The following is a 27,390-nucleotide window of genomic DNA, read 5'->3' on the forward strand; positions in this document are numbered from 1 at the left end:
TCACCCTGGGTAATCTCCAGTACAGTGTGAGTTTTCAGAGCCTCTTTCCACAATCTCCTGGAGTCAGGCAAGGTGGGCTGAGCCTGAGGGCTAGACACTAAAGAAAGAAGCCACAAGCAAAATGCACGCTTCCTCTCCCTTCACCAGAAAATATTTTAGCAAATGGGCCCTTTTGAATGGCAGACAGGGAGTTCCTGACCCCTTCAGCTGCATGAAGCAGATGCCCTAGGACCTGAGGCAAAGGACATTGATGTTCAAGGAGAAAGACCGTCCAACCAGGATCTTTGTCATCCCCCTCAACTCACTTCTTCTTCCACATAATACAGTCTCCTACAAAGCCTGCACATTTGAGCTAAACCTGGTGAGCTGGCATTGCCCGGACATGCCCCACCTGAGTGCCCTGGTTCATGGCCCTCTGCCTGTACCATGCCCTCAGACCCCCTCCTCCTTCCTACCCCTGCCTCCCTCTGCCCATCAAAATCCCACCTCCTCAAAGGAGACTTTTCTGCTTTTCCCTCTTTTTCCTGAATCTTTATAACACTTTATAACCACTTTTTCCTTAACATTTGCTGCCTCATATTATGGTAATTTTCATATTCTTCTTATACCTCATTCAGTAGCCTTCAAGGTATCTTGTTCATCTGTATTCCTCCTATAAGTACCCAGTTTCTAAATACTTGATGAGCTGAAGCAATCTGTAGCTCTAGGTACATCCCCTCACATGTCACCTCTTGGATATGTCCACTTGGAATGCCCCACATGTTCAAACTAGAACTCACCTTCTTTCCAAGTCTAGTATTTCTTATGACTCCTCCATTTCTGTCAACAATACCACCCATTTATCCACTCAAGAGATACTGAATGCATGATATGTATCAGGTGCCAGAGATACAATGATAAAACAAGACATGATCCCTGGACTTACAGCCCTGTCTACAACCCAGCATCCTCATCACTGTGATGCAAAATTACTTCCCACTTGCTACAATCTCTGGGCATGGTCTGTGTGGATCCTCCTTTGAACTGACTCTTATTTCCCCATTTCCTTTCCTGCTGCATTCAAGGCCCCATCACCTTAGAGATGGCATTCAATAAATGCCATTAAACCAGCCACATACTTCTGGCCCCTCTTCCAATCTATTCTGAGCACTGCCACCAAATCAATCACCCTAAGATACTATGTTCCTTTGAAATTCTTTGTTTCAAGGGGAAAAAAAAATCCTTAGCCACAATTCTAGGTTCCCCCATAACCTGGTTTCATATGTTCCTTAATTTCTCTATATGAACCCTCCTACTTGGCTTGATATGTCCAGAACACTATAGAATTCCAACCTGCCAGTTCTTTAGCACTCATTCCAGAACTTCCCTAACTACCTAGCCCATACTTTCCTGCGCTAGACCCGTTCCACGGGTGATCGCATCCATTTCCATGATTTTAAGCACCCTTTACATGTTGGTGACTCCCTAACTTATCTCCAGTCCCAAACTCCTTAGCTCTGGCTGTAGATAGATGTTTGCTCCTTTATGTCCTACAGGCTTCTCAGGCCCAAAATGAGCTTGTAACCAACCTTTCACCATGAGCTTAATCTTCCTCCCATGCTCCTCACACTCAAATCCTGGCTGTCCCCTACAACTTTCACACCTGGTTAGTCACCCAAGTCTATGGACAATTCCTTATGTCTCTCTCCGATCTGTTTCCTTTGGCCCCATCCCACCATCATAGCCTTAGATCTAGATCCTCCTTGTCTTTCATCTGGAATATTATGAGTATCCTAACTGGTTCCAGCCTCACCCCACCCCAATCTACATCATCAGGATGATTTCTAAAACACAACTCTGTCACTCGTGCACCATCTCCCACCGCGTCCTTCACCTTTGGAATTTATCCCTCCATCCCTTATTGAATTACTGTACTGCCCCTAATATACTAAGCTATTTCACATCTTTATGAATTGGCTCAAGATGCTACTTTGCCTACAATGCCCTCCTCACCTTATGTGCCAGATGACTGCTTCTGATCCTTCAACACCTGCCCAAGTGTGAACATGCCTCCCATGAAGCCCTGTCAACATCCTGCCCCATCCCCAGCAAAATTAAATACCATCTTCCTTAGTATTTCTTTTGTACTGATCTGGGATAGTATGTTAAACCATTTAAGGCAAGTTATGAGCTATTAACAATCAGGGACTTATCTAGCTGACGTTCATATCCCCAGCTCCAAGCACAGCAGCTTACACATAACAGGTGTTCAGTTCCTATATGTTGAATTGAACTAAATGATCTTTCCCCTCTTCTGTTCCTAAGGTGCTTCTCTGCACTGTGTATTTGACTCTTGCCACGTGCCATTGTCTGTCTGTATGCCTTGTCTTGGCTAGGTCCTAAGGTCTCAAAAGGCACTGTACGTACTTCTGGTATCCTTTCAATGCTTTGCAAAAAATGTTTGATAATTATTTGTTGAAAGACTCTAAAAGGAATTTTTTGTATCTCTTGATTTAAAACCCCAGCAAGCTGTTAATTTCCTATCAAAACAAGTCTAAAAGTTCCTCATCCAGTCTTCAGGGACCTCTGTCATTTCACATCACCCTAAGTTATATTGCTCCATATTCTTCGCCTATTGGACAGCAAGCTATAAGCTCATGAGAGCAGGGACTGTCTATCTTCCTCGCCTCTGTATACCCCAATCACAACTAAATGATAGGTGTTTAACAGTTATCTCCCAAATGAATTAATTAACGTAACCATTTACTGACGAAAAAGGACATGCATGAGCTGCTCAACAAGAGGTATCTGCAGATTATTTGATTTGGTAATTTGAGATACCAAAGAATTTGGTCTTTTGAGCTTTAGAAAATACAGGAGAGGAAATCACGATGTCTGTTTAACATTTTGTCGTACCAACAAATATCATAAATCTTAGTGTCTCATGGACACCAACAGAATCCATGACTGTGCCATTCTGGGGTTAAAAACAAATCCTCAAAAAAGGTAACTACCTCTGGAGACTCCTGGAGTTGCCCAAATTCCAATAAAACATCGACTTTAAGGACTTTAAAAGAGAAGTTAAATCACACCTAAGTCTGCGTAGCACTGACTGTGCCGATCTTAACGAAAGGGGCACAAAGCAGAATTCCTTAAGAGTCTAATAAGGTAGGTGTCGTCAGTGGTAGGAGGGGAAAAGGGAGTAAGAGCAGAACTGGGGAGGAGGCAGTGGGACCATGATGGCAACAGGTGGCGATGAGACAGGCCCCAAGGTGGAAAGAGGAAGGGCACTACTACAGTTTCTTTATCCTGGGCAGCCCAGAGCCCAGGAAAGGAAGAACCGTCAGCTGGAACGTCAAGTCTCACAAAACTCTACCAGCAACATCTTCTACTGCAAACAGCTTCTCAAAAGACCACCTCTCCCCTGTAGGGTCAGTATAGAGAAAGCTGGAAGCTAAGCTGGAAAAGTGTTGTAAAGAGTGGGATGAAGGGAAAAAACATTTCTCCTCCTGGGATAATGGCCCAGGAGACAGTAAGATGCGAACCTGCTCCAGAGCTGGGGCAGGATGCAGTATACCTGGGTTGCTCCTCACCGTACACATCCATTTTACTCCAAATCCCCACCTGATGATTTGGGCCCAAAGTTGTTACATCCACCAGTAAATGAAAGGAGGTTCTCGCATTTCGGTCTGCTGCCAGCTATGTGTACTCATTCGTGCTGTTCAAGGCTGCCGCTAATACAACAGCCTTGGGGCCCGCGTGCTCAGACTCGACGGTGAGTTCATGCCCCAGTGCCCGCACATATCCAAGTTCAGCATCTTAAACATCACACGGGAGATTAACAGAGGCCTTGGCATGAATGAAGGGAAAGCAATGTGCCAACCCCTAATTCTGAACTAACTTTACATTGCTAAGAGATGAGGAGCGAGACAATGAACAGAAGCGGCAAATGGAAGGAAGAGGGACAGAGGATACCGACGTGCAGAACATACAGAGAATCAGGAGCTCCAGCTGACACTGTTCAGGCTTTCATGGTGCCTGGCTAGGAACCACAAGGGTTTCGCATCCTGGCTCCTCCCTCATCTCAATTTCTGTAGCTCATGCCATGAGAGAGATCATCCTTGCTTTTCTACCAACAGTCCCATATGACCTCAGTGGCTGAACTCCAACTACATCACTTCTTGGTACACAGCTGGCTTTTGTATTCTCTGTCTTCAGGTCCTCGCAGTCCATGCTTGAGGGGCGTCTGGGTGATCATCATGTCTGCCTATATTCGTAATCTTGGTTCCTTAAAATATCAAGAGTAATCTCAACTGCACTGTACAGATCACAGCAGATGCACCACAAATACTTCTGATGGGAATGGAGGTTATGGTTTTAGACGAGTGGCAGAATGACGAACATTTTTTCATGCACACCATATTGTGGATGATGTTTCAAATCTGAATTTGGGCCTATGCAAGGTAGGTGGTTTAATATGATCCCCGGGGGGAAATGTAACCTTACATGACCCTGTTCATGCCAAGACTCGAATCCTACCCTTCCTCCTGCCATATTTCTATCTGAAAATAACTGGGAATTATTCTTGGGATAAATTAGTAAAATATAAACAGACAGTTCTTGGGATAAACTAAATTCCTGGGAACTTCATTTTCAGGGTATCAAGTTATTAGAGCACACCTTTCATTTCTTCTAAAGCCAACAGTTAAGAAAAGTTGACAGGAGGTTCCCACCGGTAACAAAATGTTTACGTACAAACAGTGTCACGTTGCACACAGCACACTTCACAGAGGAAAGTAATTTCTGCAATCGAAAGTGCTCAGGTAGGAGGGAAACCAATGAGCTGTGGGAACAAGACATCACAGCTGCCTGTGGGAGAGAAAAGCCCCAAGTCTCCTTCAGGAGAGGAAACCCCCAGAGTTGACCCGGAAGTAAAGGGAAGGCTTTCACTCCTACCCCCTGGGGGGGATTTCAGGGAAATGGGCTCACCCCTCAGGATGAGGCCAGCTGCTGGGAGCTGACTTTGCATCTGACTGTCCACTGAGGGAGAGCCAGGGCTCCAGGGTTAGTTTCTAAGCCACTCAGCTCCCGGGGGAAGGAATCTCTGAGAATCCAAACCCTACCTCGATTCCAGGCCTAAAGAGCTGGAGAATTGTCAAGCCCAGATAGGTGTGACTGTCCTGTCTGATCTCAGAGAAACCACTTGGGTGAATGAATATCACACCCGAGTCCTGCCCTTTCTCTGCACTCTCTGGTTTTTCCCTCCCTGTTGGCCACCTCGACTGCACTGGGTGCAGGGCTGACACTGCTAGAAGGCGAGGGAAGTCCCGAGATTAGACCATCCCCCAAAGCCAACCTTAACTCCTCTGAATCCATTCAGAACATTACCTGGTAGCCACCCCCCGGCCCCTCGGCTTGATCCAAAGGCACTCTCAGCCCGAGACCTTACTTCTACTCTCCTGTCATGGAACCAGACCCTGCCCTTGGCCTCTCTCTCCTTGGGAAGCCCTGGTCCCAATCCTTGGACCTCCTGACACCAACTCACAAGCAAGGTCCTACTCTTGCAGCTTGGCTGAGGACCACTCACTGTCATCTGCCCAAGGCACAAGTCCTCTCTTAAAGCATCTGGCTTTCTGATGCTTTCCCTCTCCCCTGTTTGAGGCTGTTCGGGTGAGTCCTGTCACCCAGTCCCGAGTTTAGCATCCCCCTGTTCACATCTGCGCTCTATCCCTACCTCATGTCCAGGTCCCTCCTCCCCTCAGCCCAGCCATACCCTCCTCAGTCCCACTGAGCAGAGCCACCCTAAAGGCACTGTGTCCAGATCCAAAACCCCAGGGCTAGCCTGAGCTGCTTTCCTGGACAACAGGACTGGCCGTCTGTTCGGAGATGGTGACACAGGCTCACAGAGAAAGCAGATACGGAAATCTGAATTGGCCTCGGTCTGGCTTGAGACCTCTCTAAACCTTACAGTTGTAAACACAAAGGAGGCCAGGGGAGGAGATCCTCAGATCATCCACCCTGGCCCACTTCTCAAGTTACTTCTCTGAGCTACTTCAGGAATTGCTGTTTCTGAGCCACTTACTCAGCAGTCCCTCGTCCCTGGACAGTTTTGTTTGGTCAAAAAATGCCTGATTAAAAGCACACGTGCTCATTCTGACCAGTAACTGAGCCCTTAGCCCTCTCCCCTCCCTGGCGGCATGCTCGTTACCACCAGCTCACAAGCTTGGGGAGACACAAAATCCTGGGGACACAATCAGTTTGGGAGAAGCCATGGAGAGGAGAGTGGCCAAGAGCTGCTTTCGGTTGTTTGGCAGACTCCACGGATGGTTATGATCAGGGACAACTGGGTGTTTTCCCAATGGGCACGCCAAGAACATTTTACTTAAGAACATGGATTCTGGAGCAGGAAAACCTGGTTCAAATTTGCTTCTACCACCTGTTAGCTGTGTGACCTTGGATGAGTTACTTTACCTCAGTGCCTCATTTACCTCAGCTGGAAACATGGGACATAACAGTATCTACTTCATGGGCCTGCCACGAAGAATGCCTGGAGGGGTGCGTGCAAAGTGTCTAGAACAGGAACCGGCAAACGTGCCCCTCATGATGGTTACAGCAAGGACCGTGATGGCAATGAGCACAGGGGCGGGCGACAGAGCTCCCGTGTGCCTCACGGCTCCAAGAGGATACCTGCCAGGTGTAGCTAGCTCTCCTACCATGGCCATCTTTCCCATTCAGTCCTCCCAACCATCCATTTCACAGACGTGGAAACAGGCTCAGAGAGCAAGTGACCACCGTCTCACTGCCCCCCAGTGTAGCCAGGAACCGAATCCAGTCTGTGACCCCAAAGCCAATGTGCTTAACTCTGCCACCAAAGTGCGTCCAATTCTCCAGAGGAAGCAGAAATAGGCTTTACCAGCCCAGGCTCTGCCTTTGCCCTGCAAATGCCAGCCAGACGAGAAAGAGCATCTGCGTATCATATTTAAGGGAAAAGGCTTCCTTCTCGTGGGAGCTACTGCTGGGTTTTCTCAGAGTCGCACTGCTTTTACTGAAAATTCTTTCTCACCGCTTGGTGTGGCCCTGATGTTTCACAGATCCACCCAGACGAAGGCAATGGCGGAACATCTATCTTCTTAGTAACAGAAAGCAAATGGCTACTTATCAAGTTTCCCCCAGAGAGGACTCAGTCATAAAAACGTCATGAAGGCCAGGGATGCCCAGGCGGCTCAGTCGGTTAAGCGTCCGACTCTTGATTTCGGCTCAGGTCATGATCTCAGGGTTGTGAGATCGAGCCCCACGTCAGGCTCCATGCTGGGGGCAGAGCCTGCTTAAGATTCTCTCTCTCTCTGCCCCTCCACTGCCCGATCTCTCCCTCTCTTAAAAAAATTTTTTTTTCCATAAAGCCCAAATTCCTTCTGAAATGTCACTTGGCCCATTCAACTTTCCCTAGGAAAATATTGTTTGGATCTGCTTTGATGACCAGGGTGCCTGTTCCGTATTATGATCACCTTCAGCCACTGAAAGCAAGAAACCAGTGAAGCATCCCACTGTAACCAATATCTCAAACCTTTTCTCTTGTGGACACCTTGGCCTGGGGATGGAAAAGTAATTTCCCTTCACACTTACACCGTGACTTTGGTCTATGGGCCCTAAGGTGATCTTTTGAAGGGCAGAAGGAAGCTGCCTTGGTTGCTCTTCCTTTCCGCTATGCCACCGAGTCTGAGTGCAGCCCCGCCGCGGGAACAGGCTCTTACCTGTGCAGTGAAGAAGGCTGGGGTGAGGGATCCCGAGGGGAGAGCTGGGCTGTTGAGGGCGATGGAGCCGATGTCGGTGCCGGAGAGCACCAGCGGGGGCGCAGAGATTTCCAAGCCTTTGGGTTTTTTGGCCTTTGGGGGAAGAGATGGAGACCTGGTCTTGGAGCCCGATGACAGGTTCAAGGGCTCTAGGGAATCGGAGTCATGGCAGGCGGCCTCCAGGAAGAGGCTTCTGTGTTCAGAAGGGAGGGGCGAGCTGGGGGACAGGGATGGGGACCGAGACGAGGAGGGTGACGCGGACGAAATGCTGGCGGCATTTGGCAACATTAAAGAGGAGACCTTGGCTGAGGCCGACGAGGCCAGGAAGGCCTCAGACGTGGAGGGCAGGGGCACCACGGGCCTGCTGGTGTGCTTGTCGGTTTTATTGGTCACAAACCTGATGACAGTCCTGACTTCTTCCACGGGAGGGCTGTCTTCCGGCTGTTCCTCCAGCTTCTCTGTCTTGATTGCTTTGAAGGATTCCGGCGGGTTCTGCAGGGAATTAATGGTGAAGGACGAGTACAGGCCTGAGTGGATGTATTCGTTGCGGCTTGCGCTTTTGAGGGCCGACAAGCCGTGTCTGTGCACCTCTCGGCCCTCGGGAGGCGCCTTGCAGTCGCTGTCCTGCAGCAAAAGGCTCTCCCGGCTGATCTCCACCGCGTGAGGGTCCATTTTCAGTATCTCCGGGAAAGAGACAAACTTGTACACAAACTTCTGCCCAATCACCTTCTTGATGATGTTCTGTGAATACAAGAGGAGACAGTGAAAAGATCAGTGCACCAGAGAAATGGAGGAGAACGACGTTCGTTGTCATGGGGAATTCTGCCAGCAGCCGCATGGAAACAGTCCTCTTGACTGACGCGTCTTGGCTAAGGTGCCATGGAAAGGGGACTCGAGTGGGAGGCAGCGGAATTCGATTTGCTTTCCAGCCCTGCTGTGACGAACGGCGTGCTCTTTAGCACAGCGATGGTCCTTTTTGGCTTCCCCCCCTGTGAAGTTAAGGGTTAGTCTACCTAATAACATCCTAGCCATCGCCCTTTGCTAAGCACTTACTACGTGGCTGGCAGTGTCCCCGCACCATCTCATGGCATCTGTACGGTAATCCTAAAAGGAAGGTAATCAGTACCTAAAAATTAATGATTCAACTCCCGTTTTAAAACTTAAGAAAATAAGCTTAGAGCGCTTAAATAAGCCACAGGAGCCACATGGTAGGTAAGTGGTCGAAGCAGCATTTCCTTCACCATAATGCAGTATTGTCTTACCTACCTCTGGGACTTGTGAGAATTCAATGAAATAATAACGGGAAAGCATTCTGTAAGCTGGAACGCATTATAGAAACGTAAGTTATTATCACCCACCACCACAATGTTTTCTTAAGTCATGTAGCCATTTTTTCCTTTTTAATTTTCTGCCAAGAAAGCCACTGGAGGAAAAACAACTTGTCTACTTTGATATTTACATCACTCCTACAGTATTTTAAGTTGCTGGTATCTACCTCTGGCTCTTCAGTTTATGGCTCCAAGTCCTCAAACATTAGGATGTCAGTGAGAGCCAAGAATCACTGCAAAAGTGTTCACACCCCTTTGGGAGAACGGACTTCATTGGAAAGACTCTCTACTGTTCTTGAGGTTTATTTCATTGGAACGTCAGCAAATATCTATCAAATGTTTGTGGGGTGAAAGGCCCTCCACCGAGACAAAGATGGTCTTCCTCAAGCACAAAGAGCTAGCAGCACCATCCTGTGGGGAAAAGACTCAAAATGTTTCCTTACAAACTGTTCCTCCTCAAACTTGGGTATGAGTGAGGGTGTAAAACAAAAAAAATCATCTGGGGGGAAAAGAACTTTAGAAGCAGTAACTCCTATTGAGCACCTACTGCATACCGGATATTGTGCACAAGCTATCTGATCTGTTCTCACACTCACCCTCCTGGAGGGTGGAAGGTGTCCTCTTATGACACAAGCTCAGAGATGGGGAGTAATCTGCCCAAAACCCACCACGATCTACTCCTTCTGAAGCCTCAGCTTTTTCACATTTCCACAAAAATTTGGGTGGAAAGAATCAAAGAACCCCTTAGTAGAGGTGAAATTTTCAAAATGGAGATGGAATTAACAGGTAACATTGTATTAGTTTCAGGTGTACCACATAATGATCACAGGTCTAGTGAACATCGATCACCACAGAGTGTAACATTTTTTTTCCTTGTGATGAGTATTTTTAGGATCTCCCCTCTTAGCAACTTTCAAATATACCACAGAGATGAAATTTAATTAAATTTGATGTTCCTTCTGTGATCATCGTTTGGTTTATAAGCATATTATGTTTTTGCCTTCCCTCTTGTTACATTACAGCATGCCGATTTGCAGTTTTCCTCCTTAAAACAGATCATCAAATCCCAAAAGTGAATTTATCCAGCCATCCGGAGGGGAGGGCATATTTACTATGCCACTGAGATTTCTGAGCAAGAATCCCTCTGGGCAGGCATCGAAGGGACGGACACACAATGTCCCCATTCAGCACCGGAAATCCCAGTAACGCAAATCCTGGCGAACCTTCACTCAGCACCAGCCCACAGGAGGCTCCCAACCCTGAGCACGTTAGATTCTTTAGATTCGAGGCTGAACAGTTCTAGTGCCTGGCAGCCTGGTGCTGGGACTACAAATTTAACCCACTGAATGCCATTTACCTCCATCTGACCTCAACTGCACACTGAACACTAGCAAAGCTGACTACCATTTACACACCTTCAGAGAAATTTGGGAAACTTACAAGTTCCACCTGGGCCTCCTTGGCAGCATCTCAGTGGGCGTCCCACCAGGCGTGGGTAGACAACATGCCTAAGAGAAATCCACTCCCGGCAGGATAGGGTTAAATAAGGGTGTCACTGGTACCACCTGACTCCGGGTGGGTTCTCAGTAAAAAGAAAGCACGCTTGCCCGGCCTGTTCCGCTGCTACAATTCTCAAGTATTTCTGGCTTTCGTTAATATTTTTCTCCCTAGGTGAAAACTTTATTTTGTCCTCAGCCAGTCTGAACATCCATCTAAATTGACTGAGTTATTAGAGCCTAAATAATTACACAGAAGAAAAGAGAAACTGTATGGTCTGAATCATTTCTTCAAGGCACGTTCTTGTAAAGTTTTTTTTAAAAACCTTTAATTTTATTATGGGTATTCAGAACGTAACTTCTGAGATGGAACTATATGCATAAGCAAACCAAGGAGTGATTTGGGGCTGTGATAAAAATAACAAAAAGGCCCCTCCTCCTGAAAATGGCTGGGAACTGAAAGGTAGTCAAAGAGCTGGGCTTTGATGTGTTAAAAAGAACAAAGAAGGAGCGCCTGGGTGGCTCAGTCCATTAAGTGAAGGCGGACTCTTGATTTTGGCTCAGGTCATGATCCCAGGGTCATGGGATGGAGCCCTTCGTCCGGCTCCATGCTCAGCACAGAGTCTGCTTCTCCCTCTCTCTCTGCTCCTCCACCCCCCTTGCCTCCGCTGTCTCTCTCTCTCTAATAAATAAACTCTTATAAAAAAAACATAAGGAACGACTCACATGACTATCGACTGACAAATGGATAAACAAAATGTATATTCAGACTACAGAGTATTATCAGCCATAAAAAGGAATGAAGTACAGACGCATGAAACCACATCAATGCACCTTGAACGCATTAAGTGCAAGAAAGGTCGCATATGTGATGGATTCCATTTCTATCAAAAGTCCAGAACAGATAAACCTAGAGAGACAAAAGAGTCATTTCCTAGGATTTGGGGGTGATATGGAGGAATTGAGGGTGACATTAAAAAGTTAAGGGTTTGGGAGGAATAGTGAAAATGTCCTAAAATTTACAGTGGTTTTGGATGCACAACTCTGTAGATATGCTCGAAGGTCACTGAATTGTATACCTTTAATAAGGGTCCATTGGATGGTATATGAATCATACTTCAAGGAAGCTGTTTTTTTTTTAAAAGAACATGAGAATCTTTTCTTCCTCCAGCTTTACTGAGATGTAATTGAAATATAACATTGTGAAGTTTAAGATGTACAATATGAAGATTTGATGCATGTATATACATTGCAAAATGTTTACCACAATAAGGTTAGTTAACACATTCATCAGCTCATATAATTACCATTTTGTTGTGGTGGTGGTGGTGGTAACATTTAAGATCTACTCTCTTGGCAGCTTACAAGTATATAATACAGTATTGTGAACAACAGTCACCATCCATACCTTAGATCTCCAGAACTTACTCATTTTGTGGCTGGAAGTTTGTACCTTTGACCAACATCTCCTCATTTCCTCACCCCTCAGTGGCCGGTAACCACCACTCTACTCTGTTTGTAGGAGTTCTGCTTTTTTAGATTCCACACATAAGTGAAATCATTCAGTATTTGTCTTTCTCTTATTCCTTTTAGCATAATGTTCTCGAGGTCCATCCAAAACATTTGCGTGTTTAAATGGGAACCTTCTATGGCTGGATGGTGACTGCCATACCCCTACTGTGAAGATAAAAAAGGAGCCTCCACAAAGGACACTGAACTCAACCATAGCAAGAGGGGCCCCGCAGTAGCTGCTGCCTCTCTCGGGGGGGGGGGGGGGAGGGGGGGGAGAGTTACCAGGACACCACCATAGCTTTTTAGGAAAAGGGTACAGTGGCAGGGATGGAGCTGACCAAAAGGAGGAAGAAACCTTTGGAAAGAACCAGGGCAGACAGGAAAGATGGAGTAGATCTGGCTACCCAGACAATCTGGGCATGAAGGGGTGTGGAGGGTGCAGGAAGGAGGTCAGGGCACTGTAGCCCCGCTGTTTGAGAGCCCAACCCTGCACGGGGGAAATCTGCTCACAGGAAGGGAGCTGGTAAGGAAAACCCTCCCACCAGGATGCCCACAGCCTGAGACCTCGGTAGCAGACTCAGAGGAGGTATATGCCTGGCAGCCGAAATCACAGCCTCTCAACTTCCAGGGCAGACCCTGGGAGCACATGGGTGGCACGTACATTCAACTAACTCTCTGTGGTCTCTGAAGGGAGACTGCTTTTCAAGGATTTGCCCCGCGAAAAAAAAGTAAAACCTGTTTAATTTTCTTTGACTTTACGACGTTGCTTTCAATAACTAAATGTTAAATGTGTTAAGACTTGACTTGTATACTACTGTTGTAATTTTTTCAAGTTAAAATTGTCCCTAAATGCCACTTCCTGTATCTGATTTTTCCCAGTAAATGAGGCAAAGCAATTCTAAGACCTTCCACAAACATCTAGCCATCTAAAATGGAAAGGTGAATCCTTCTGCCTCTACAAACAAGCTAGCTATTAGAGGGCAGCTGGGGTATGCTCTTAGGATTTCAGGGTGTCTTCAAATTGAAATCTCAATGTTCTCAGTATGAAAAACCCGAGATCAGATGCTTATGTAAGGAAAGTGCTATTCACCCAGTAAACCCAAAAAAACAAATGGATAATGCTGGCCATATTTTGCCTTTCTGACATTTCCTTAGGAATCCAGCAGAACCTCCCTTCCCCTCCCGCAATAAGACCATTTAAGTGTGTGTTAAGCAACTACAGAATACTAAATAAAAAGTGTGGTCACCCCCCCCCCCAAAAAAAAACAGTTTGTCCTGCGAGGAGTTTGCTGAGAAAACTCACAGTATAGGGGAATAATAGATAGTAGTTGCTGAGCACATATTATCAGGCTGGGTACAAAGAACTTGACCACCGTTAACTCAGTTAGTCCTCTGAGAGACTGGAACTATTAGGATCCCCATCTTAGAGACGGGCAAACTGAGGCTCAGAGAATATAAATTACCTGTGCCCACAAGCTAGTACATGGGCAGTCTGATTCCAAAGCCCTTGGCCACAATGGAAGGGGAATACAAGACTTGGGCTGAGACCGCCCAGGACACAAGAGCGCTTGGGGACAGGCTCTTATTATGAAAAGTGATGAGGGTATTTACAGAAAGTTGGTTTTTTCACCCCTTCCTCCCAGACCCACAAGTATGTGTTGCTTACAGTTGCCTGGTAACCTGACAAATGCTGTCTGTGTCCAGCTGAGCTAAGTGACTTCTCCGGCACGGTTTTAGACCAACAGTTGCACACATCTGCTTCACTTTACACATGTGGGACCAGCCTCCCTGTTCGTCATTTCCCTTTCAGTGTGTATCACCAACCAGGCTGGACTCCTAATCCCACATTCCATGTGAGGTCACAGGCAGCGAGGACGACCGACTTTGGGAGAGGAAACGCAACATTCACCTCACACACCCTCCATAGCAGTTCCAGGTGACAGCAGAAGCTACTCCCACCACGGCCACTTCCAAGCTGGGGTCTTGAGATCGCAGGAGCCTAAAGGGCAAGCAGCCTGGTAGGGGCAGGAGCATGGCGGCCATCTTGGGCAGAGGAACCCTTCCCGACTCACCGGCTACCCCTGGCCACGGAGGGACCAGTGAGAGTCTCCCTTCGTTACTTCCCGCTAACAGGATGGAAAACACAGAGAACAAGCCAACTTTCCGCTTCCCTCCCTTGCCTGTTGCCCTGACAGGTTCCAGGCTTCCTGGCAAAAATAAAGGTGCCTGTAAGTGTGTTTAAATATATATACACACAAGCAACTCTGCCTTCTCCTCCCACTGAAGAGAAAGAAGGAGCCTGTGTAAATAATGTTCTCTGGTGCATAAATTAGAAATGTGTCTATTAAGTATTGTGATCTTGAAAAAAAAATTATATGCAGTGGTAGGTAATGAAGAGATGCTCGAGGAATTCAATTTACCTTGTTAATTTTGATGTTACGACAATACTACTAAGTTAACTCCATGTTTTGTTTTGTTAAAGATTTTATTCATTTATTTGACAGAGAGAGACACAGCGAGAGAGGGAACACGAGCAGGGGGAGTGGGAGAGGGAGAAGCAGGCTTCCTGCGGAGCAGGGAGCCTGATGCGGGGCTCCATCCCAGGACCCCGGGATCATGACACAACCCGAAGGCAGACGCTTAACGACTGAGCCACCCAGGTGCCCCTAACTCCACGTTTGTTGAATGAATGCCTGTACTATAATGAGAACTGACCCAGGCAGGAAACCAGAGGCTTTACCCCATGAGAGACACAATTTTCTGTGACTGACTGATCCCCAGGCTGGTTCGCGCCCCGTGAATGTGTCCCAGCTGTCTAACTGCATGTGCTTTCTGGTTGGCATTTTCAAACTGAAAATTCCCAGACAGACACCGAGGGCCATAAGGAAAACCCTATAACCCCATACCTCCTGTGATAGCTTAATAAACTTGGATTTCACCTATCCATGTATGTGGCAAATATGTGCCACCTGTGTGGGCTCTGCCCTGGCACCCCGATTTTGATCTAAGGTCATGCATTGGACTTTCCAGCGCCCAGACGTCTCATCCCAGTTCTCAAGTTTCTCCCCAGGCTGCTCGTGGCCCCAGAAGGAGCCAGACTAGTTATGGGCTCCCCATCAGGGCTACCGTGCCCTGGCTTTCCCACCTTCCAGGACCCGCAGGACCCCTGCCCTCTGACTCTGCAACTCTCCTATCTTGGTCTCAAAACGGAGAAATGTCAGTGGCTCGCTAACACAGCAGGAAAGGTGGTGCAGGAGATTCTTCCTAACAGCCCGGCCTATTCCTAATCCCACAGCAGCAGGGGCTGCAGAGGAGGGTGGTAGATCCTTCCATAAATACCCGCTTGACTCTGTCACAAAGGTTGCCAAGGGGGATTATAAGGAGTGGTTCTAGAGTCAACTGCCTCTTACCAGCCATGTGCCTCAGTTTCCCCATCTATAAAATGGGGACTGATCTACCACATGCCTCATGAGATTGAATGAGATAATCCATATAAAGCTTATTAGCAGAACACTGATACAGCCACACATGATAAGCCCACATTACACAGTAGCTCTTAGTATCCGTATTTTTATCCTCCCATTTAAGCAAAAACAAAACAAAACAAAAAACCCACTCCCTATCCACTCCAGTGGCAAGTGAATAGTCAAAATTAAACCTCCTAGAAGGCTATGCATATTCCCTTCACTTCTTCCACGGTCCTAGGTACCATGTTGGGACGTATGGCAGACAGAATGACATCTGGTTTATATATCTTGACCAACAGGGGAAACATGATGTTTTATTTAGTTGGGTTCAGACAAAAAATAGACACAACGCTTACCGTATATCATGCCTAGCGTGGCCAGCCCTTGACACGCACTGTGAAGGAAACCTCACACACTCCAATTAATTTAGGCGTCGGGGGGAGGGGAGGGGGCCAGCCCTGGGGGCAGCATATGTGAAATCCAAGTGTCCTGCTCCAAAGGCCACAGCAGCTTTAGCAGAAAGGCAGCACGTCCAGCCCGGCAAGTGGTGCGGACACTAAGCAGACACCCCAGCTGGGTTCCACTGCTCTCCGACACTGCTCAGAGCAGGACACGCACTGCCCAGACAGGCGGGAGCAGCCCAGCTCTGCGGGCTCTGCTGTGGTGGGGCCCCAGGGGGAGGGCCACACGGGCAGGCTGCTGGCCCTGAGTGCCCGTCACCAAGATCCCTGTGCAGGGGAAGAGGGATGGATTGATTCTGAGGGATATTCATCTCATCACAGTAGAGACCCCACATGAAAGGATCCCATGGCCAGAAAGGGCCAGGGAAAGAAGCAAACATTTATGAGTGCCTACCAAATACCAAACCTGCACAGCCACCTGGCAAGACAGGCGCTGGGATCCCATTTTAAAGATGAAGAAGTCAAGGCTGTTGGTGGGGAGGGAGGTGAGACCCAATTTCCTGTCCCACAGCGGTGGGTTAGATAACGGGAGGGCCTCAGAGTGGAAAACCACGTAGCTATTTTAGAGGACAAAACAGCGTTAACATTTCCCCATGCCTTTCAATGCATGTTAGGTGAAAAAAGCAGCAGTCACAGGATGTGTCCCTTGTTGTTTTTTTTTTATGTTATGTTAATCACCATACATTACATCATTAGTTTTTGATGTAGTGTTCCATGATTCATTGTTTGCGTATAACACCCAGTGCTCCACGCAGAATGTGCCTTCTTTAATACCCATCACCAGGCTAACCCATCCCCCACCCCCCTCGCCTCTAGAACCCTCAGTTTGTTTCTCAGAGTCCATAGTCTCTCATGGTTCATCTCCCCCTCCGATATCCCCCCCCTTCATTTTTCCCTTCCTACTATCTTCCTCTCTCTCTTTTTTTAAACATATAATGTATTATTTGTTTCAGAGGTACATGTCTGTGATTATCAGTCTTACACAATTCACAGTACTCACCAGAGCACATACCCTCCCCAATGTCTATCACCCAGCCACCCCATCCCTCCCACCCCCCACCACTCCAGCAACCTTGTTTGTTTCCTGAGATTAAGAATTCCTCATATCAGTGAGGTCATATGATACATGTCTTTCTCTGATTATTTCGCTTAGCATAATACCTTCTAGTTCCATCCACGTTGTTGCAAATGGCAAGATTTCATTCTCTTTGATGGCTACATAATATTCCATTGTATATATGCCACATCTTCTTTATCCATTCATCTGTCGATGGACATCTTGGCTCTTACCATAGTTTGGCTATTGTGGACATTTCTGCTATAAACATTGGGGTGCACGTACCCCTTCAGATCACTACATTTGCATCTTTGGGGTAAATACCCAGTAGTGCAATTGCTGGGTCGTACGGTAGCTCTTTTTTCAACTTTTTGAGGCACCTCCATACGGTTTTCCAGAGTGGCTGCACCAGCTTGCATTCCCACCAACAGTGTAGGAGGGTTCCCCTTTCTCCTCATCGAGTCGATCCCATTTACAATTGCACCCCAAACCATAAGATACCTACGAATAAATCTAACAAAAGAGGCAAAGAATCTGTACTCAGAAAACTATAAAATACTCATGAAAGAAATTGAGGAAGACACAAAGAAATGGAAAAGTGTTCCATGCTCATGGATTGGAAGAACAAATATTGTGAAGATGTCAATGCTACCTAGAGCAATCTACACATTTAATGCAATCCCTATCAAAATACCATCAACTTTTTTTCAAAGAAATGGAACAAATAATTCTAAAATTTGTATGGAACCAGAAAAGACCCTGAAGAGCCAGAGGAATGTTGAAAAGGAAAAGCAAAGCTCGTGGCATCACAATTCTGGACTTCAAGCTCTATTACAAAGCTGTAATCATCAAGACAGTATGGTACTGGCACAAAAACAGACACACAGATCAATGGAACAGAATAGAGAGCCCAGAAATGGACCCTCAACTCCACAGCCAACTAATCTTCGACAAAGCAGGAAACAATGCCCAATGGAAAAAAGTCTCTTCAACAAATGGTGTTGGGAAAATTGGACAGCCCCATGCAGAAGAATGAAACTGGACCATTTCCTTACACCACACACAAAAATAGACTCAAAATGGATGAAAGACCTAAATGTGAGACAGGAGTCCATCAAAATCCTAAAGGAGAACACAGGCAGCAACCTCTTCGACATCAGCCACAGCAACTTCTTCCTAGAAACATCGCCAAAGGCAAGGGAAACAAGGGCAAAAATGAACTATTGGGACTTCATCAAGAAAGAAAGCTTTTGCAGAGCAAAGGAAACAGCAAAACCAAAGACAACTGACAGAATGGGAGAAGTTATAAAAATGACATATCAGATAAAAGGGCTAGTATCCAAAATCTATAAAGAACTTATCAAACTCAACACCCAAAGAACAAATAATCCAACCAAGAAATGGGCAGAAGACATGAACAGACATTTTTCCAAAGAAGGCACCCATTGTTTTAATGAAACAATTATATATACTGAATAAAAGAAGAAAAAATTAACCTTAAAAGATGTAAAGGTGGTAGGATTGTCAGTGATCTGTAATACTTCTCTTTTGCTTCTCTGCATTTTCATGTTAAATAATATGCGTTTAATATGCATTAGTTGTCAAAACAAGCCTTTTTTTTTTTCTTTTCAAAAAAGCAGCAGGCTCTAAAAAGCTTCCTAGCCCCAGACCCCGCAGCTTGTCACAGGCGGAGCTGAAGCTAAACCACTTCTACAGAGCGAACGCCAACGTGGGAGCCCTTTCTGCCCCACCGCCACACCCTCTCCCAGAAAGCAGCTGCCGTTGCCTCAGAAGCTGCTGGTCAAGTCAGTCCGCCAGGACCCCGGGGCTCTGCGTTCCAGAGTAATTGTGGGGTAACTGCCGAGTGCTTGGGAAACCAGCTCTGTGCTAAGGAAGCAAGGTCCGTGCTCAGGAACGTCCCTTCCAGCTCCTCGTGAGAAAGACCAGCTTTCCCTAGTCTGTTCCTTTGCTGGAAATAGAGCCGCCTCTGTCCACCCTGGGGGGAGAGGCGGTGCCTGCTCTGAGGGAGCGCCCTGCAGGAGGCCCCAGGGACCCAGCAGCTCCACAGCAGCAGACATCAAAGCCCACCTGGAAGTCGGGGGCATTCGGGAGACAAGGCGGATGGGAAAATAACAGGCAGCTGGTATCCACATCCACAGCCCAGCTGTGGCCCCCGCTGAGCAGCGGGAGTGCTCGTAGGGGAGCACGGAGAGCACGGACCAGCACCTCTGGGTCTTGATGGGCCAGGCATTAAATGGAACCAGCACTGGGTGAACTGACCTGGGTCCGAATCCCAGTTTCTCTATTTCCTCTGACCTTGGGAAAGGTACTGAACTTCTAGAGGCCTCCCTTTGCTCACCTCTAAGAGCAGAACAAAAATACTCCACAGGGTCTTTTTCTCTAAAAAAATTAATATATGTCAGTGCCCCACTCACACAGGTCCTCCAAACATGAACCTCACACAGTACAATTCTGCTTAGCAAGCAATGATCTAATTGTATAGCATCCTCATATCACACTCTTTTCATTGTATTCTGCCTTCAAATAATCTAAATTCCTTTTTTTTTTTTAAGATTTTATTTTTAAGTAATCTCTACACCCAATGTGGGGCTTGAGCTTACAACCCTGAGAGTTGCACGTCCCACTGACTGAGCCAGCCAGGCGCCCCTCAAATCGTCTAAATTCCTTATATTCACTTCATAGCTTCCCAAAGGCTTACACATTATGTCATGCAATCCTTACAACACTTTGATACCCATTTTACAGATGAGGGACCTGAGGCGCCAAGCTTAAGTCACAAACTAGAAAGTAGCAGTGATGAGTCTCGAGGCCACGGGTTCCCAGCCACACCCTGGCTTCAGCTCCTCGTTTTGGGTTCCCGTCCAGACCACTGGCTGACTCACTCTTTCCGACACAAAACCTGACTGTCCTCTCTCCAAAGTTAGAACAAGTCCTCACTGTAGGAGTCATGCTCCAAGTTCCTCCTCTGTAACAAGCAAGCATTCTTTCAACAGCATTTAAGATGCTTTCATATGGAAGGCTCCTTGCTAGGCTCGGAGGAACAGAAAAGGAAGTGAATCCGGCCTGTGTCCTTGAAGCATGTGACTTCTGCTTGCATCTGTCCCCCCCCACTCCCTGCCATCCGAAGCCATGGGGACACAGAGCAGTTGGGGCCATACTGAGCTCTGCTATGAATCTGTTGTGGGCAGGCTCACCTCACACCTGCCACCCTAAGGAGCAGTCCTCAAAGGACTCCAACCCAGCAACGTAAGCTGCCTCTCCCTGGGCCAGTCTTTCCCGTCAGCAGGGAGTTGTACGGTACCCACCCCCGCCCTCCCAAATTCATTTCCACTCAGAAGCTCAGAATGTGACTTTATTTAGAAACTAAATGTGCATCTTTGCACATGTCACCAGTTAAGGATGTGGGGATGGAATCAGCACAGAGTTAGGGTGGGCACTAAGTTCAATGCCTAGTGCCCTCACCACAAGAGGAAAGGCTCCGGGAGACACACAGGGAAGAATGCACAGAAGGAAGAGAGGGACAGACGCAGAGACTGAAGCCCTGCAGCCCCAGCCGAGGACAGTGAGGGCTGCCGGGGCCACCGGAAGCCGGAAAAGGCAGGGAAGCATTCTCCCCGAGAGCCTTCGAAGGGAGCATGGCCCAGAGGACATCTTGATTTTGGACTTCTAGCCTCCAGAACTTTGAGAGAATAAATTTCTGTTGTTTTGAGCCACCGAGTTTGTGGTACTTTGTTACGGCAACACTAGGAAACATGTCCTCCCCCAAAGACTCTGTCCAGCGGGGCAGGGGGCACGGCCTTTCCCTAGGGCTTGGCCTCCCGCACGCAGCCGCCGAGACAGGTGACACTTGGGCTGTCCTCTGTCTGAAGCTTAAGTCTGGAGCATGCACACCAGCACAGGCATGGACACACACATGCACACACACCCTACTTCCAGCTTCTAAGAATAACGTGCTGCCAATAAAGAGCTCCAACTCTGTCTTAGAATTGGCTGACTCCTGGGGGAGGTTTCTCTGTGGTTTGGGTTGAGATTTCTTTATTCCCTGGCACTGCTAGACTGCAGTGTGAACCATCTCTCCAAGTTCGGCCAGCCTGACATGGCACGGCTGCTCACCCTTGCTGCCTGAGTAACGTGCTATCCCGAAGGCCGGCACACAAAAGGAGCCTGGCAGGAGGCCCAACCCGGGACTGGACATTAAGAGCATTTTTCCACCCCCTCCGGGCTTGTGGCTGCTTCTCCTGGACTGAAACTCTTGTCTCGCTGCTGGCTCGCTTTCAACACTCAAGGGTATTTTTATTAAAGGCCTCTGGAGTGTTAATAAGACAAAATTTAAAACTGTTCCCCCAGCACATGCTTGGCTGGGCAGGAAGCTGCCCACAATGACTCTGAGCAGGCACTTCCAGGTTGGCGGGGGGGGGGGGGGGGCGGTGCTGGGAGACGCAGGTGGTCTGAGAGCACATTCTCACCCCGGCTTGGCCACCAATTTTCTTGCACATTCACCTCCCGGCTTGGGTCCTCACTTGCTAAAGGACGGGCAAGCAGGGCAGGTTTCTTAGCTCCTTTGCAAGTGCTGACCTTCCGAGATGACAGACTTCTTTTTATGCTACAGGGAAGCCTGTTTGCTTGTTTCATGCGCATCTATCCTGCATTCATTTGGCACCACTGCTTGCGGGTGCTGCACAGAGCTGGGCACGGTAAGGAAGGCCAGCACCTGATCAGCAAGGCAAGCACAAGGACGGTGGACAGAGTGAAGGCAACACCAAGTGCAGACATCGGGGCGGAGGAGAAGCGGGAAGGCGCCTGAGGATGAGCTGGAGCGGGCCAGGCAGGAGAGGCAGAGGGAGAGCCTGGGGAAGGAGGAGGTCTGAGTAGAGGCCGAGAGAGGGTGGCAGGCTGGGGTGGTGCAGGAGAGGCAGTCTGGTTGCGGCCAGATGGTAAGGGGGTTTGGAGTCTTTCCAGGAGGCTGCAGGATGCTGGGCAGGCACACAGGCAGAGGGGTGCCATGCTCGGATCTGGCTTTCTTTAGGAAGTGTCGCTTGGCCATCTAGGAAGTTTGGGGGGGGCTCCTGGGGCTGCCAAACCTCCCATTTTCAGCTGGCTCAGAGAACGCTGCCAGCCGTTTTTCCATTGTCATTTTGAACAAACAGGGGTTGGTCTCCTCTCTCTGCCTGCCCTTGGGTGATAATCAACAATATTAGAAATGGGGGATTCACGGGTGGGCCCAAGGCTCTGTAGGTGTGTGATCCTCCAGCTTCATGATTCTGAGCATTGACCTTGGGGTGAAGCGCCGTAGATAGAATGCTCTGCTGCCCACCAGCGGCTTCATCTTGGATCTGTTACTTAACCTCTCTGAAACTCAGTATCCTACCTCTAAAATGGGCCCATTACCAACTATGACGATAGGCATTTCACATGTTAGGAAATGAGTCAATAAATGTAAAAATATCTAGCACAGTGCTGGCTTAAGACAAATCCTCCATACAAGTGAGCTTCCTTTCCTTATGTCACAGATCGGGGGTAGGAGCTGAGGTAAACTGTTGTCAGAGCACAGGCGGTGGCGGGGGGTGGGGGGAGGCGGCCCAGAGGAGCAGCTGGGCCAGTGGGTGGGCGGTGGGCGGTAGGATGTGCATGGTACGGGTTTTGTCAGTTTGTCTACACAGCCACTGAATTTCCCCGCAGCTAGAAGCTGCCCAGAAGCAGGAACACCCATGCCGGCAGACCAGTGTGGGCTTGGGCAACAGCCTGACGTAAGTGGATTTGGCTAGGCTGCCGGAGCGTTGGCAGCACAACGCCGAGCCCAGCAGCCCCATCAACACAGTGTTGAAGGTACTCCCCAGACTCTGGGTGTTTCTTAGCAACTGCCCTATTTGGGGGAACACTGAGTGCCATCACGAAGCTAGCTTGGAAGCATGTGCAAAACAGGCAGCACCCCCAACCACCATGCAGTGCCCCCCACCCCCCACAGCCACTCACTCCCAGGGCAGTGTGACCAGACTAGAAAACCTTCACGAGGCAATCAGCTACCCGCTCCCCCCGCCACCCCTCAGATCACTGGGCAGCTTCCAGGACCAAAAGCTTCCAGAAAGGCCCTGGTTATCCCCTCAGCCCCCAAGCAAAAGTGCAGTTGTCATCTGTTGTACTTCAAACCAGCTAAGCAGCTGACATGACAGGAAGGGGAAAAAAAAGACACCTAACAAAAACACCAGACCCTTAACACTCAGAGCCAGGGCTGGTCACAGGGGGGGCAGCTTTGATGAACAAAACACTCCTGAACAGGGCCCAGGAGAGATGGGTCTTCTGTGGAATTTCACCACCAACAGAAGTCTTCTAGAAAGTTCCAGGATGCAAATGTTTCCTGGACTTTTGTTCTTTCTCCACTCTGACAGACAGTACATCATTTTATCTTCATAAAATTTATTTTGGGGAATTAGAGAACTCTTCCAGGGCCAGGCTTCTTGGCACAGGCAGGCGATCTCAGATATGTATTATTAACATGAACATTTTCCTGTCGTGATTGCACACCCAATTTAAAATGAATTATCCAATTAAGCTAAGAAGGTGACGCGGTCTACTTCCAGGAATATGCTGCCAATGACTCTGTCTTGACTGTTCTCCCCTGAACCTCTTCCAATTAAGCAGAGACCATTCGGGACATTGCGAGGATAAGCCGGGATGTTGCTGTGGAGACCGGAGGATTTTTTCATCATATCGCCATTTGCAATCTCCTGATGAGAAGAGAGCTGGCAGAGCTTTCAGCCTCCCCCTGGGACGGATGCTCACCGCCAACAACAACAAGGACAAAAGCTCCGTTGGACGGAAAAGGATGAGGGATTGCGTCAGCTTCCAGGTCTCCTGCAGCTCGCTCAGAGTCTGGGGCTGGAGCTTCCTCCGGGAAGTCAGCTGCCCCGCGTGCAAGCCGTGCAAGCCGCAGCCCCACCCGCGGGCAGATCCCGGGAGGGGCACACATGCCCTGACCTGAAGGTACCACAGGGCCAGCTCGGGGCCAGCTCAGCCAGCCCCAAGAAATCTGTATGTGCTAATCGGCCAAAAAGATCAGGGCTTGGGGGCGGGGGGCGGAGCGGGACACCATCAATGCCAAGAAGATCATGGGGACATAAAGATTTTTATTTCTAAAATGCAAATCTGACCACGGGACTCTCCCGCTTTCAGCCATCGCCATGAAGTTCCAACTCTTCCACATGACACGTTCCACACTCCATGCCCCCCTCACTCTTCCCACGCCATGTCCCCCTCATTCCCTGGAGAACCCTGGGAACTCCCTTGGGAAGCCAAAAGTCAAACTCCCTGCCTCATGCACATGCTGTTCCCTTTGGCAGTACATCCTTTCCCAACTTGGTTCAGTCCGGTAAACCCATTCTCACTGCTCTGGGCCTGGGCAGGTGTCTTGACCTCCAGGGTCCTTCTCTCTGCCTTTACTTCCCTCCCCTGTCCTGGAAGATGCTGGTATTATGGCCAGGCTAGTTATAACTGCCTGTGCATGTCTGTCTCCCCAACCAGCCACAGAGCCATCCAAGGGCAGGTGGTATGTTTTCAAAGGTATGGCTGAACCCGGGAAGAAAAAAAGCAGAGGTGAAAGAAAGAGTGAAATAATGTCTACTAGAGAGAGATGTAGAACTAAAAACCTCTCAGAAGCTACTCGAGACAGGGCGGGGGATCCCAGCAGCGCCTCATGCCCCTCAAGCTTGGGGCCATGGGTGTGGGCAGTTCGTGGGGCCATTAATAGGCAAGCTCTGGGCTTTGACCCCTCTCTCCTCTCCACTCCACCATGAGAGGTTTAAGAACCACGTCTGAGTTGTTAAGGAATGAAAAAGGGTTGTCAATCTCGTTAACAAAGCCAATCTCTGAAAGAGATCCTTACTATTACATCGGGGTGTAAAAGGACCTTCTGGAAGACCCTGTTTCACTCTAAGAGAGATAAAAAGAAAAACAAACCTTACCCCCCTCCCCAAATTCTGACCATCAGAACTACAATGAACAAAGCCACGTCCCAGGATGTACAGTGTGACTGCAGGAAACAAGCTGGTTGGGGAGGGTGATTTTGAACTGCGCAGGCTCAAACTAGCTCTGCTTTCTGTGCCACAGGCTCAGGTGCAGCCTCCTCCCTCAACCTGCATGTTTCCAAGCTGACGGGGGGCCTTTGGTCCATGCCCGAGGAATAAAACATGCCACGTCCTGGCCTGGGCATCACTCCTTTCTTGGAATTCTACCTGGGTTTGCCCAGCAGCCTCTTCAAAAGCTGTAAGTGGAGGACCCAGGTCCTTGTCAGTGCTTAGCTTCAAACTCCTGACCCTCCAGCCTTCCCTAATGGCATGTGTGATGGGCGATCCACAGACACACAGGTGGAGGAAGGAACCCCAGAGGCCATCACAGCCTCTGCTAAGCCCGGATTGGAGTCATCAGGGTGGGCTTTGCTCCCCAACTAAGTCCTCTCTCTGAGTCGTTCGCTCTTCCAGAGCAGGAGGTGACTCCTTCATCTTTGCTTCCACCCTGGGGACCTGGCCCAGTGCCTGGCATGTGGCAGGTGTGGCATGACGCACTTGTCATAGAACCTAGTTTCACACCTGTCGTTGAGTCTAGCTGTCTTCCATGTCATGCAGTTTTCCTTCAGAATGTGTGGCATCAATCGTAATTCTGAAAATCTAAATGAAAGCCTAGCAGTGTCTGAAATATACATACATATGACAAATTGAAGTGTGTCCCCCCAACAGAAATGTTGAAGTCCTAGCCCCCTCCCCTCGTACCTGTGAATGTGATCATTGGAAATCGGGTTTCGCAGACGTAACTGAGTTAAGAGGAGGTCATGAGGGTGGTCCCAAATCCAGTAGGACTGGTGTTCTTAGAAGAGGGAAATTCGGACACGGAGACACACAGGAATAACATCACGTGACAAGCCAGGTAGAGACGAGTGATGCAGGTGCTAGCCGAGGGACACAAGGGCAGATGGCCCCCATCAGGGGCTAGGAGGAGGCAAGGAAGGATCTACCCAGAGTCCCAGAGGGAGTACGGCCCTGCCGACACACTGATCTTGGACTTCTGGCCTCCACGTCCGTGAGACAATACATTTCTGTTGTTCTAAGCCACACACTTTGTGGTTACAACCATCCGAGGACACGAATCCAGGACAAGGCAGTGACACTGTGTTTCCAAGTTTAGCAGTTACCAAATTGCTTTCACTTCACATTTACTGAGCAACTCCTAGGCACCAGACCCTATAGAAGGTGCCAGAGCAACAAAAGGGGGTAAACTGGGCGACCACGGTGAAAACGGTTTTGTGAGGCGATATAAACAGGCGACTGTCACACAATGCAGGGAGTTTCATAAACTCAGATAACAGAAGTGACAAGCACTGGGGATGTATTTAGCAGGTGCCCGACACTGTGCTGAGCACCTCGTACATGTGCTCACATTTAATCCTCACACCACCCGCTGAGGGAAGGTGCTGTTATGAGGCTTCCTTTCCCACGGGGGTATGGTGGCTCAGAGGCTGAGGGACCGCCGGACTCTAGCCCAGACAGCGCTGAGTGCAAAGCCCCTGCTGGCTGCTCCAGCTGGGGGTGCTCAGAGAAAGGTGCCCCTCAGAGGGGCAAGGAAGCATCATTTAAATATTCAAGCGTCTTAGTCATTGAATTTCAGAAGAGCCTCCATATATAAAGATAGGAAGTGGGGTAAAGAAACTGTGGTCATCCATCCTCAGTCACCCAGGATCTGACCTCACCTGACTTCTGGGTGTGTTCCTTCAGGAAGGTGGTACACAGGTCTGAATTTTTCAAATTAGTGATGAAGAAAATATCATCTGGATCATTCCTCTGGCTAAGACTCTGTAGCACCTACTGTATTTTGAGCACGGTTCTCAGAACCGACCATGTGTGAACTCAGCTAACCCCCACCACCGCCCCATGGTGCAGGCTCTACTATCATACCCACTTGAGGAAGGAAGCCGAGACCAAGAGGGATCAGGCAAAGCACTCACGGTCCTGGAGCTGGATTTAAACCCTGCAGTCTAACCTAGAGTTCACGCTATTAACCACTTTGCTCTAATGATGGATTGGGGGGGGGGTGAGGAATGATGATGAAAGATCAGGTCTCAGCCCCCAGCAGGTACAATTAGCCCAGACATCATTGTGCTCCGATGTCTTCTACAAAGTACTGCACACATTTTCCACGTTTTTTTTTCCCTCTGTCCATTTCTAATATTCTGGAATGAGCTAAAAATATAACCTACAACAACAACACAAAATAATGATATTCTCATTCTTGC

At 48.4% G+C, this 27,390-nt stretch overlaps 1 protein-coding gene across 2 annotated transcripts in view; it reads right to left on the reverse strand.

The window, feature by feature from the left end:
• ELK3 (ETS transcription factor ELK3) overlaps positions 1 to 27,390 on the reverse strand; it is a 68,939-nt gene that overhangs the window by 11,251 nt on the left and 30,298 nt on the right. Inside the window, exon 3 of one of the 2 annotated variants that reach the window (XM_025881330.2) lies at positions 7,731 to 8,510. The exons of the other annotated variant lie outside the window; for it this stretch is intronic. Within the exon in view, the coding sequence (XP_025737115.1) occupies positions 7,731 to 8,510 (780 nt within the window). The remainder of the gene's footprint in view (positions 1 to 7,730; positions 8,511 to 27,390) is intronic. 2 annotated transcript variants of the gene reach the window in all.

This window comes from Callorhinus ursinus, unplaced genomic scaffold (genome assembly GCF_003265705.2).
Source record: "Callorhinus ursinus isolate GAN/ISIS: 27379988/994484 unplaced genomic scaffold, GSC_fseal_2.0 scaffold14, whole genome shotgun sequence".
NCBI lineage: Eukaryota > Metazoa > Chordata > Mammalia > Carnivora > Otariidae > Callorhinus > Callorhinus ursinus.